General features: G+C 44.2%; 1 protein-coding gene across 2 annotated transcripts; it reads right to left on the minus strand.

The window, feature by feature from the left end:
• Nucleotides 1–807: 807 nt before the first annotated feature.
• Nucleotides 808–8,830, minus strand: TMEM14A (transmembrane protein 14A). Of its 2 annotated transcripts, none has more exons than XM_083607511.1 (5): nucleotides 8,611–8,830; nucleotides 5,733–5,818; nucleotides 4,488–4,589; nucleotides 3,142–3,229; nucleotides 808–1,601 (listed from the first exon to the last, which is right to left on the minus strand). In XM_083607511.1, exons 2-5 carry the CDS (start codon nucleotides 5,806–5,808, stop codon nucleotides 1,562–1,564), a joined length of 306 nt encoding a protein of 101 aa, XP_083463637.1. In that variant the 5' UTR covers nucleotides 5,809–5,818; nucleotides 8,611–8,830; the 3' UTR covers nucleotides 808–1,561. The 2 variants fall into 2 exon arrangements, with proteins under 2 accessions (XP_083463637.1, XP_083463638.1); XM_083607512.1 differs by lacking the exon at nucleotides 8,611–8,830 and adding an exon at nucleotides 7,855–8,076.
• Between the last annotated feature and the right edge of the window lie 4,434 nt (nucleotides 8,831–13,264).

Consider the following 13,264-nt stretch of genomic DNA (forward strand, 5'->3'; position numbering starts at 1 on the left):
CAGAGGGAATGGGTTAGCCTTCTCTTCCAGTGTGCCATGGACCTGATCCCTCCACATGGTATTATTTTTTCAAAAAAATTAAACGAAATATGTGAAATGCATACATGGTACTTAGGGCAAACTGTATGCCAGACTTGGGAATCACAAGTGAGTAGAGTCCTTGCACTCAGTTCCTGTTTTGGGGGTTCGAATAGGCATCTGGCTGATTACTGTGACAACGGGATGATGAACTGGTGAGGACTTTGGCCTGATTCTGAACTCTTCCAAAGTTCACCTTAAAAATCCCGAGTGGTGACAATACAACATTTGAAGGACACAGAACATAAGTCACACCAAGTAGTAACGCGGGTGGCGCTGTGGTCCAAACCACTGAGCCTCTTGGGCTTGCCGATCGGAAGGTCAGTGGTTCGAATCCACACGACGGGGTGAGCTCCCGTTGCTCTGTCCCAGCTCCTGCCAACCTAGCAGTTCGAAAGCACACTAGTGCGAGTAGATAAATAGGTACCGCTGTGGCACGAAGGAAAACAGTTTTTCTGTGTGCTCTGGTTTCCGTCAGTGCCCCATTGCACCAGAAGTGGTTTAGTCATGCTGGTCACATGACTCGGAAAGCTGTCTGTGGACAAACGTCGGCTCCCTCGTCCTGAAAGTGAGATGAGCGTCGCAACCCCATCATCGCCTTTGACTGGACTTAACCTTTTTACCTTTACCTAGTAGTAACATCACAAAAGCTTCTGGTTACTTATACCTCATCATCCTAAGAATTCAAGAAGTTTTTCAATGTCAGCAGTTAAGACAAGAGAACATGCCTTCAATATATTAAACTTCTTTATTTCAGTTTTGGCAGTTTCTATATTCTGGACTTCTGGACGGAAACAAAGCTTTCCTGTGTTTCGGCAATAAAAAATGTTTTTAGTTCTATATGCATCAGATATGTCTATTAATCAGGGAGCTTCAGTACAACATAAGAAGATCCATATAATGAAAATTGTTATGTATGCATGTTTGCAATGCTCTGTTTCATGTTTTGTAAATCTCCATGTCTGCAAAATTGTCATTCAGGGCTGCAGATGAATTTCAAAGCATATGCCACAGAGCAGGAGTCTGAGTTTCAATGCTCTTGTGATTCCTATTATTTCTGATGGTGTACTTCTTACTGTTAAGAGTAAGGCATCACTGAAATCTCATTGCTCCACAAAAAGTAAAAAAAATAACTAGGATCGTCATTAAAGGACAAGTCAATCACTTGTCTAAACAAGAACATAGATGTCAACAAAAATTATGAACAATCGTATGCATTTCTAATCAGAAATAAATGCCATTGAGGTCAATAGCTCCCAGGGGTATAGGACCACAGCCCAAGAAAATGCTACTTAGAGAAAACACTAATGCAACTTAAAGAATGTAGCCCCAAATCCAAAAAAAAAAGGAACACTGCCTTTTGTGCAGTAGTCATTAAACCCAAAAGTGCTTGATCTTCCTACATATACATTGAAAAATACAAAGGAATTGTTGCTTGTTCATGTAAAATTATACAAATGCTGTTTCTTCCTGCTTTGGTCTCTCATACCAGGTGAAGAACAAGCTTCAAGATCATCAGAAGGCTATGTTTAAAAGAGAGAGAGAGAGAGAGTGAAATTAGCAAGCATGCTGCCAGTTGAGATGTGAAAAATACATTTCCATATCTAGGACTATGTGTACTCTAATCTTTTTTTAAAAAACAAAACCCTACACCAAGGTAACCCAAAGTCCCTGCTCAGAAAAGCTGAATTCTGTGAACTGCACAAACTATGCAAATGTTATTCATTTGGTTATTTAGTTAGTGCATTTAGTTATTCTTCAAATCATAGAGATAAGCAAAAAAAAAAAAGGCTGGCCAAAACTGCCCCCTACCCCTCTCCCCAGTTTTACAAGGCACTGAAGATGTTCTGTCTCTTTCTATCTCTCTCTTAAATTTTCTGTTTTACAATTTAGAATACTCATTTAAACAACCTTAAAATATCAAAGACTTCCGTTCTTCTCTTTCCATGGTTCATTTTGCCTATCATAAATCCCTGCATATTTTACATAAACTAAACTATTCAGTATTCCATTAAAGTATTACATCCTTCAAAACTTATTTACACTGTTGAATTTATCTTAATGCTGCCCACGTTTTCGAGCGCAATTTCCCCCCAAATATTCAATAAAATTTTTCCAATCTTCTTGAAACATTTGTTCTTCTTGTTCTCTTATTCTATATGTTAGGTCTGCAAGCTGCACACATTCCACCAGTTTAAGTTGCCATTCCTCTTTATTTGGGAACTCGCTCGTTTTCCATTTTGGGGCTAACAAAACACGGGCAGCAGCAGTGGCATACTGGGAATTTCCATCTGGATTATCCCCAACAAAAAGGATTCTGGTGTGTGTGGGGGGGGGGTTGGGAAAAGTACTTTTAACCTTTCCCCCCCAATTCATGATGGATTATTTCCCAATACTCTTTGACCACATATGAAAGAACATTCCCTCAGTCTACTGATGATGTACTCTCAATCCTAGCTTCCTACTTTTAAAACACAAGAAACTTGCTTGTTTGTTTTAAAGGTCAGGAAACTATATCTCCAATATAAAATCTATATTGGAAACTGTATCTCCAATATAAAAGCATGTACCTCAGTGTAGCTGCAAAATCACAGAACACACAGAATTTGGTCTCAGAAAACTATGAAATGCTGTGGTTTGCAACCAGCAAGAGGCAAACTTTCCCCAGTATCCTGCTGCTCCCTGAAGCCAGCTCCGAAGGGAACAGTGTGGAAGGAAAAGTGTTTGCGGAGGAAAAGTTGGGATCAACCCAAATCGCCTCCTGTTCTTCCGGCAAGAGTTTCTGCCATGACCTCACAGATGGACCCTTTCTGCTTGTGTAAGGGACAGTCTGGATGCAACTGCCACAACTTTTGTCACCTAAAAACTAGTTCTATAATCAAGAGACAGATTCGCAACCAGCAGCTCTCTGACCGTGGTTTAAAGTTGTGTGCAATACAATCCTATGCTTACTTACTCTGAAGTAAGTCCCCCAGTGTTCAAGGATGCTTACTCTCTCAAGTATGTGCTGACAGGAGTGCAGCTGAGTAAAAAAGGGGACTCTCTCTCTCTTTATTTACCTACCTGAGGCCTGCTATGATTCCAGCTGGCATTAGCTTCTTGGTCCTCTTAAACCTCACTCCCATTACAACTGTCAGGAGGAAAGCTGTGACTGCAAATATACATACAAGCATTAGCTTATTATTAATTCTATGGGTTTTTAAATGCTGCCTTTCAACCATGTTTCCAGGGTAGTTCACAACAACAAAACGTAACAACAACAGGGCGTGCTCAGTGACCAAGGATGATGGAAGTTGTGGTCCCAAAGATCTTGAGGGTACCAGACTGCTCTATCCTCATGATGCACAGCTCTGCAAGGCTCAGGTGAGTGCTATGCAGGGTGGATAAAAATCAAAGTTTTTCTTAATTAAAAAAATCAGATTTTTTAATTTAAATTGGATTTTTAAAAATTATAATTGGAAATTTAAAATTTTAATTGGATTTTTAAAATAAAATGCTTTTGGAGGAAAAATCTTTCTAAAGATAGTTTTCTATTTAAGTTACATTATAGTCCAAAGGCTATCCATCAGGAAATAAGGATTTGTTTTAAGTTTTTCATGTGTGCTAAAACTCAGTCTGAGGTTCATTTGTTTTTTCAAAAAATGTTTAACCACATCAGTTAACAAACATGGATAAATATGCTATAATATGAGTGTTTTAGTTAAATAAATTGTTAAATTGTTATTAAGGAAATGATTGTTCTTCTCCTTCCAATAAAGTACAGCAGAAAAGTTGTCCAAATACAAACAGTTAACTTATCAAACCTCACAATAATTTCATAATTATCTGTCTATGTATAACCAAATCAGTAATTTTTGATATAACTGTAAAAACTACTCTGAAAATTAATTATTCCAAAAATGAAACCTTCATCTGGTTGTAAATATTAAGATTATACCGGCAAGAATGAGCCTTTCTGTAAAAAAAATGATTTAAATCTTACTGACTAGTGATTTAAATCATGATTTAAATCGTGATTTAAACTGATCTGATTTAAATCAAATCCACCCTGGTGCTATGTAAATAGATTATAGCTCTGCACATGGAAGAGCTGAACCATCGATTAGTGTTGCCAAATGTGAAACATTTCCTAACATTAAAGAAAACATGGGAGCTGCTTTCATCTCAGCCTATTACATTTACTCACTGGAATTCCAAATGCCCCCTGGAGCCAAATGAAGCAGTTAAAACTGGAGGTGACTGACTATTTTGAGTCAATACCTGCAGCTATTACAAAGGTACTTCCCATTTTACGGCTATCTGTTTTCAGTTTATGATCATTTGTTTTAGGATGACTACGTTCAAAGCAAGATTTCAATTTCCTGTTAAACTTGCCGTGCACTGCCTTTTCCAGAAAGCAAGATACTTACACAACGATATCTTTATATCTCTGGGGTCGTGAGTTACCCAATATGCGCCATAAGCAGCCATCAAGCCGAAGAAGAGGCCAGCCGCCAAGGAGATTTTACTGCCTGTAACAATGATATCACAATAGATCAAGCTTAGAGGGAAAAAAGGAAATATGCAGAAAACTGAAAAAGAAACGGAAATGCTTCTACAATGTCTTTTTGAAATATGACGGTCAGTTTTTGGTAAACTTAAAATACATTTACAGTTGTACCTCTGGATACGAACAGGATCCGTTCCGGAGCCCCGTTCGCACCCTGAAGCGAATGCAACCCGCGTCTGCGCGGATCACCATTCGCCGCTTCCGCGCATTTGCGTGATGTCATTTTGAGCGTCTGCGCATGTGTGAGCGGCGAAACCTGGAAGTAACAGGTTTCGTTACTTCTGGGTCGCCGCAGAGCGCAACCCGAAAACGCTCAACACGAAGCTATTTCAACCCGAGGTATGACTGTATTTAAAATGTATCTGACCAGACCAGATTTAAGATTTTATTCTGATCTGGTTGAAATCTGAAAGGCTTTATGGATTTCAGTCTTGAAACCAGTTTTGCGCAAAAGTGCTATGTATGTATGTGAGAGAGAAAATTAATATACAAGATAAATTCAAAGACATCTTTAAAAAAAATACTTTAAAAGAAGGAGCACTTTTGGTAGGAGAGAACGCTCACGTATTAATTTAGTTTCTTTTTATAGTGAAGTGAAAAGCAAGCTGTCTGGCTGAGGTTCAGCAGAACCTCAAAATCTGGTGGGGTGTCCCCCAAGTTGGATTCCATAAGTATCTTAACTAACTAGATTTTTGGCCTTACCTGAAGACTAAATCAGAATTATTAAATGACTAGGCTCGTCTCACATCAAACACTCTGGTAAAGTATAGACAGAAAATGAGCTTTTGTATCATGATGGCGCTGAGGGGAGTAACCCCCTCTCCTCCAGCCCTACATATTTATTTATTTAGTCATTTAATAAATAACAACAACAACAATTTATTATTTATACCCCGCCCATCTGGCTGGGTTTCTCCAGCCACTCTGGGCAGCCCCCAACAGAATATTAAAAAGATGATAAAACATCAAACATTAAAATCTTCCCTAAACGGGAAACTGAAGTGTTTCACATGATTCTTTCTACACCACTGGAATGTGATCCAAGGAGAAGTGGGAAAGAAGACTCCATTTTTGTGTGTGTGTATTCTACAATTCCAGTGCTTACCTTTGCGAATATATCCTGCAGCGCCTCCGAGAGCCACAACCGCAGCATAACCAAAGCCAATCCAGTCCACACTCATGATGAAAAATCTATAGGGCAGAAAACCAAGTTACCAGTGAGAATATAGAAAAACTCAGGGAAAGAGGGGGAAAGAGAGTTATGATCCAGTGTTCTTGTGAACACCCAACAATTAAAGGAAAACACATTCCTGGACATGGCGGTCAGCTCTGTCCACCCAGCAAACCAATATGCACCCATGGTCAGGTCTGCAAACTGGAGGATTAGAAGAAATCCTGTCTTTCATTCAAGCTGTCTTAAGATACCAGTCTCCATATTACAAATACCAGAGACAAAGTGAGTTTTCGAGCTCTACAGCTAGACTGGTTCACTGGGAGTGGCCGAGACCATATAACACTGGTCCTGAAAGACCTACATTGGCTCCCAATACATTTCCGAGCACCATTCAAAGTGTTGGTGCTGACCTTTAAAGCCCTAAATGGCCTCGGCTCAGTATACCTGAAGGAGCGTCTCCACCCCCATTGTTCAGCTGAGGTCCAGCTCAGAGGACCTTCTGGCAGTTCCCTCCCTGTGAGAAGTGAGGTTACAGAGAACCAGGTAGAGGGCCTTCTCGGTAGTGGCACCCGCCCCGTGGAACCCCCTCCCATCAGATGTCAAGGAAATAAACAATTATCTGACTTTTAGAAGACATCTGAAGGCAGCCCTGTTTAGGGAAGTTTTTAATGTTTGATGTTTTATCATGTTTTTAATATTCTGTTGAGAGCTGCCCGGAAACCCAGCCAGATGGGCGGGGTATGTATGTATGTATGTATGTATGTATGAATGAATGAATAAAAACAGTATGGTGCAGTCTGCCCTGTCCTGCCACTGTACTCAAAACTGCTCACCACATGGTAACAGCAGCCTCCACATGGCAGGTGTTAAGGGGCAAACTAGCTCTTAGTGGAGACGGATGGGGGGGGCAGGACTGGTTTGTCAGCACTGGGGGGTGCTGAGCTGAGAGGGCGCCACTGGGGACACTGCAACAATGGCAAACAACGGAAGGCGAGAGCCAGGAGAGGGCACCGAATTTCAGCGCCGCTGAAATATAAAAGCCCAAATTCCGCCACTGCTCTTAGCTAATTCTAAAGTACCTTGGCCCTTTATCCCAAACTGCTCTCCAGAGCATAATAAACCTAACCACTTTCCCTACAAATCATGGAGAATTTGCAGTTTTTCCAGGCTGCGCAATGGCCACCTAACATTCTTCAAAAGTCTAACCTGGAGGTCCTGGAGGTCAACCTCCTACCCTACCTAGCAATTTAACTTCTGAAACTTTTTTTACCGTTTCCCAGGGCCAATTTTTTTGTTTTGTTATTTACTTTTTCAGTTTGCCCTTGGATGCAAGCTTCTCTCCCAAAATGACCAGAACGGGGAGCCCTGTTGCAGAATCCAATTGTAAGACTACAACTCCCATCACCCCTAGAGCTAGCAGGGCCAGGGGCCAGGGACGATGAGAGTTGTAGTCAAAGAATCATGGAATTTGATCCAAGCCTCTGCAGTGAAGGAACTTCAGCTAAAACATCCATTACTGATGGCCATCCAGCATGGGCGTAGCCAGGATCTATAACGTTGGGCTGTGTGGCAGAACTGAGCTATCTGCGATGCGATTTGTCAGTTAGCGGGTGGCACTGTGGGTTAAACCACAGAGCCTAGGACTTGCTGATCAGAAGGTTGGCAGTTTGAATCCCCGTGACAGGGTGAGCTCCCGTTGCTCGGTCCCTGCTCCTGCCAACCTAGCAGTTCAAAAGCACATCAAAGTGCAAGTAGATAAATAGGTACCACTCCAGCGGGAAGGTAAACAGCATTTCCGTGAGCTGCTCTGGTTTGCCAGAAGCGGCTTAGTCATGCTGGCCACATGACCCGGAAGCTGTATGCCGGCTCCCTCGGCCAATAAAGCGAGATGAGCACCGCAACCCCAGAGTTGGCCACGACTGGACCTAATGGTCAGGGATCCCTTTACCTTTACTAATATTTTTTATTTATTTAGGGGGTGGAACAGCTTCCCTCCCCTACCCCAATGCCGTTCAACCTCTGCTCAAAAATCTCCTCTGGATGGAGAACCCACCACGTTTGGAGGGAGCCTGTTCCATCTGCGGACCCAAGGCTGAGAAAGGCTGCTCTGGACTCAGGATGGCTTTGCGCAGCATCAGCAGGAAGATAACCCACACATGTGACACCTCTTGCAAAACGCGACCTCCGCCGATCTTCTGAGCGCGTGCAAAAGTTTCAGTTTGGAAAACAAGGGCGGCGCGCCTGCCATGTTTTACCACCAGCTGAGAGGCATTATCTGGGCGCGCCGGGCCTCTCTCTCGCCCCCGCCCCGCCCAGCCCAGGTTTTCACCCCCAAATCCTGCAAGTTTCCCTTTGCTCTTTCTGCATATCCCCAGTGGCGGGGGCGAGGTATCTCCCTTTTGCTCTGCAAAGAGTTCACGCGAAAACGACACCCGGAGCAGCAACAGGGAGTGGGAGGCACCCGAGGAGCCCTCGCCGGAGCAGGAGGAAGTGACGGCTCTGTAAGGCCCTCGGCCCTGGCCGGGCTTGTCAATCGCGGCCCGGCGGGCTGCCATAGGCCAGGCGAGGCTATTGCACCGGAGAAGGGGAAGGAGGGAGCTTCAGCCCGGGCTGGCGCGCTCTGCTGTCAGTCCGGTGCACTGTGCGGGGTATGTAAAGGCGGCTGCTGCTGCTCCTGCTGCTGCCGCCGCCGCCACCTGGCCCTCTCCCTCCCAGGCCCCCATCTCCCTGGGGGGCGCATAGCAAGCCTCTGCCCGGCGCGCCCTCCTTTCACCCGCTGCCCACCTCCTTTCTCCCGCTGCCCACCTACCTGGCTTCGCAGTGCGGGCAGCGCCTCCCTCGCCTTCGGGATCCGCCTCCGTCTCCATCCGCATCTTTGCGCTCTCTTGCGCGCCTCCTACCGGCGCAGAGTGAGAGGGAGGCTTCGTGGGTGGGTGTGCCTTCGCGGGCCTCTTTGCAAGGTAGCGACGGCCCTCGGAGGTGCGGGTTTGCGATGGGGTGTGGGGTAGGGTGGACGTAATTCCAAGACCTTTCCTAGTACGTCCTCTTTATTTTCTTGCCCGGGTTTTTTGCTCCTTTGACCGAGGCCGGAGCGTTTCAAGGCAAGGCAACAGTGCCACCGCGTGGGTGAAAGTAGAAAGCGAAAGTGCCAAGACTAAAAGGAGGTGGTTCTAAAGAAGTCAGTTTAAAGAAGTCAGTGTAAACTTGCAGCCTTTCTCAACCTGTGGGTCCCCAGATGTTGTTGAACTACAACTCCCATCACCCCTAGCTAGCAAGGCCAGAGTTCAGGGATGATGGGAGTTCAACATCATCTGGGTACCCACAGGCTGAGATCTGGTGAGACTCAATGCATATCTGCCAACATTTCTCTGATGAAAATAGGGACTTCCTAAGGAAAAGTGGAGGGGTGTGGGTGGTGCTGTGGGTTAAACCACAGAGCCTAGGACTTGCCAATCAAAAGGTCAGCAGTTTAAATCCCCGCGACGGGGTGAGCTCCCATTGCTCCGTCCCTGCTCCTGCCAACCTAGCAGTTCGAAAGCACGTCAAAGTGCAAGTAGATAAATAGGTACCGCTCCGGCGGTTTCCGTGTGCTGCTCTGGTTCGCCAGAAGCAGCTTAGTCATGCCGGCCACATGACCCGGAAGCTGTACGCCGGCTCCCTCGGCCAATAAAGCGAGATGAGCGCCGCAACCCCAGAGTCTGCCACGACTGGACCTAATGGTCAGGGGTCCCTTTACCTTTACCTAAGGAAAAGTGAGACATTTTGGGTTCAAATCAGAAACCGGGACGGCTTCTGTAAATCTGGGACGGTCCCTGCAAAATAGGGGCAAATACCACCTGTGTCTTGCTGAACAAGTTCAGTACAGTGGTACCTTGGGATACAGATGCTTCAGGTTACAGATGCTTCAGGTTACAGATTCTGCTAACCCAGAAATAGTACCTTGTGTTAAGAACTTTGCTTCAGGATAAGAACAGAAATTGTGCGGCAGCGGTGTGGTGGCAGTGGGAGGCCCCATTAGCTTAAGTGGTACCTGAGGTTAAGAACGGTTTCAGGTTAAGAATGGACCTCCAGAGCGAATTAAGTTCTTAACCCGAGGTACCACTGTATATCAATCCCACGGCACGTCTCCATATCTGGTCAGTGGTGAGAAGGAGTGTTGCCAAGCCTAGGCTAAGCCAGTGTGGTATAATGGTTAGAGTGCTGGGCTAGGACCTGGGAGACCAGGGTTCAAATCCCACTCGGCCACGAAGCACACTGGGGGACCTTGGGCCAAACACTGTCTCTCAGCTTTACCTACCTCACAGGGTTGTTGTGAGGACAGCATGAGGAGAGGGAGAGCCAGGTATGCTGCCTGAATTGGAGAAAAAGTGGTGGGATATAAAAATAAAAAATAGATAATGTTCCACCTATGAAAAAGGACCTGTAGATTCTATGCAGTCTAACACTCTATTAAAATTTGTGTGTGTGTGTTATGGATATGCTCATGAAACAGCCAAAATAGATTCCCAAATATAATTTCCATCTCAGCCTTCTCTGATAAATCAGCTGATTAATGCCGATGAATAAACACATGCATCATCAAGTTGCATACCAATTAAAGCTTGCCCCCCTCTTATTATTATTTTCCCCTGGAGTCTGGACCATAAAGCATATGGTATATTTGCAGGCCTTGGATGCAAATGCTTTAAAATAACTGGAACGGTCAATTAATCTTTCTTCCAAAGAAAAACATTGTTTTTTCTTCTTCTCTTTGTTTCTGCTCGGCAGTCTATTTTAAAATTATATTCCCCATTTCTTTGTATTCCCATCACCACCAATAACTCTAAAAGGATTAGAGAATAACTGTATAATAATTGTATAATTGTATAATAATTGTACAATAAAATTATACAAGTTGGTGGAGGGAGAAAGTGGATGCAGCGAAGTTTTCCTCCCTCTCTCACAATAACAGAAGCTGGTATCAGCAAACAAAGCTGACTGATGGGATATTTGGGACTGGCAAAAGGAAATGATTCTTCACACAATACATCATTAAGCCGAGGAATACACTATCACAATGGCCCCGAGCTTAGATGTGGCTAGACACATTCGTGGAGACTACTAGTTATGAGGGCTATATGCTGCTTCTTGGCCATTTTCTTCTTTGGTGATCACTCATAGCCGAGTAAGATTGGCTTAACAGTGTGTCCTCAAGTGACCGTAGAGTAGGGTTACCAGACGTTCCGGGGGGCAGTCCCCGGATTTGCAAATCTGTCCCTGGGAAACGTGGCCGCGGCAGCCTCAGCAGTCTGGAGCCAGCCTGGTAGTGCAGTTGGCTCTGGCTGGCTTCAGGAGCTGCTTGTTGCCGTGGCACCCGCCATTTTTCCTGTGCCATGGTAGCAGGCAGTGAGCAGCTCCTGAAGCCAGCCAGAGCCAACTGCACTACCCGGTTGGCCCCTCCTGGGCAACGGCCGCCCGCCTGTGACTCCTGAGCCTCCCCTGATCTGTCAAAGCGAAGGGGGAAGGGGGAAGGAGATCGGGGAAGGCTCGGGAGTCATGGGCAGGTGGTGCGCCGTTTCCCAGTTTATAAAAAAACCTGTGCATTTATGTTTCACATGGCACGAAAGAAGGGTTTGCACCTTTATACAATATGCAGGTGTGCTTGGGCCTAGGGTCTTTTGCCTCACCATCCCCACTACTAACTCCCTGTTGCTACTCAGCTTTTAAAAAAAAGAAAAAAAAGTCCCCAAATTCACTTGAAAAAATCTGGTAACCATACCATAAAGGCCAATTCCTGATCTGCACATCCTTCTGCAGTGGGGAAGTCCAGGACAACTGTGTATGTGGCAAGGGGGTGGGAGGTTTGATGAGGAAAATAAGGTTTTGAGAAAAGTCAGGCTGTTCTGTAACCACAAGGATATTTCTTATATTGAAAACGCATTGTACTATTAGATAAGGAAGTGTGTTCTTTCTTTCCCTATAAGCCTTTGCCTTTGCTTGTTTGAGAGAACAATAGGGTAAAGGTAAAGGACCCCTGGACAGTTAAGTCCAGTCAAATTCCAGGCTGAGGGAGCTGGCGTTTGTCCACAGACAGCTTGAGGGAAGCCACAGTGCACAGAAACGCTGTTTACGTTCCCGCCACAGCCATACCTATTTATCTACTTGCACTGGTGTGCTTTCGAACTGCTAGGTTGGCAGGAGCTGGGACAGAGCAACAGGAGCTCATTCCGTCATGGGGATTCGAACCGCCGACCTTCTGATCAGCAAGCCCAAGAGGCTCGGTGGTTTAGTCCACAGCACCACCTGCATCCCTTTTTAGAACAGTAGTTTCTCTCTGTATGCTTGTAATGAAGGCGGCTCAGGTAGTTCTGAGACAAACACAATCCTATGGGCTATTTTCCTACAACAATCCACAACTATTGCTCATGTAATGCTACCCATTTTGGTGGCATGCAAGAGCATTCGAACTGTGTTGTCGGAGCAAACCAGAGGTTCCTTTTCTCCTGTATCCTGAATTCAGTGGTTAGCCAGAAGCCCCTAAGATACACAGAACTCCTGCTGGGTGGGCCAAACATCACATCAGTTATTAGGAGCTATATTGCCAACAACAGTAATTCTGGTAGCAAATGTTGACATAGTGGTAAATATTTCACTAGTGAACCTCCTGCAATCTGGGGACCAGAAACAGAAGCCAGGCAAAAGTACAAAGAGTAGAACCAAGCCTTAAAAACTTCTTATTTATTTTTTTAATGAGCCATCTGAAGCCATTTGTACTCAGCTGAGAAAATATTTGTCAAGATCATTCCCTGTTATTTGTTTAGTGTGCGTATGACAATTCCTTTGTTCTGAAATGTTTCAGCAGAGGCTGAGAATTTTAAGTGTTATTTAAATCCTACCTGGTATTTTTATGTAATTATGCCTGAAAGTATTTATTTTTTTACTGATGGAACAAAGTTAGCATTTCTTCTAAAAGTGTGTGTAAATACAATGTACTCCTAAAATACCGCCGCCCCCCCCCCCAAGTCTTGGGGATCAATTTCTAAAAGTATTCAAATTGGTTGTCTTTAACAAACAAAGAAAGAAAGGAAGGAAGGAAGGAAAAAGTACCCAGATGTGTTTTATTTATAAACACTGCAAAAATATATAGAATTGCATACAGTGTTTGCCATACTCAGAGCAGACTTATTCAAATTAATGGACATGTCTAACTTAGGTCCATTATTTTAATGTCCTACTATGAGATGAAATTAGTTGGGCACAATTCATAAGATGCCCAAGCAGTTCATAATTTATTGTTACAGGGAAATGCAAAATTATAATTGAAAAAGAGAACAAACTAGGCACAACCAAATAAGCCAGCACAGTAATATGACAGTGATCATTATAATACTGAAAGTAATTTAAAGAATAAGAAATAAGGAAATGATTAACTAACTCATCCATTCGGTACTTCTGCACGGTCATTGTACCTTCTAGGTCAATAC

Source organism: Podarcis filfolensis (assembly GCF_964270895.1).
Source record: "Podarcis filfolensis genome assembly, chromosome: 3".
NCBI classification, from domain to species: Eukaryota; Metazoa; Chordata; class Lepidosauria; order Squamata; family Lacertidae; genus Podarcis; species Podarcis filfolensis.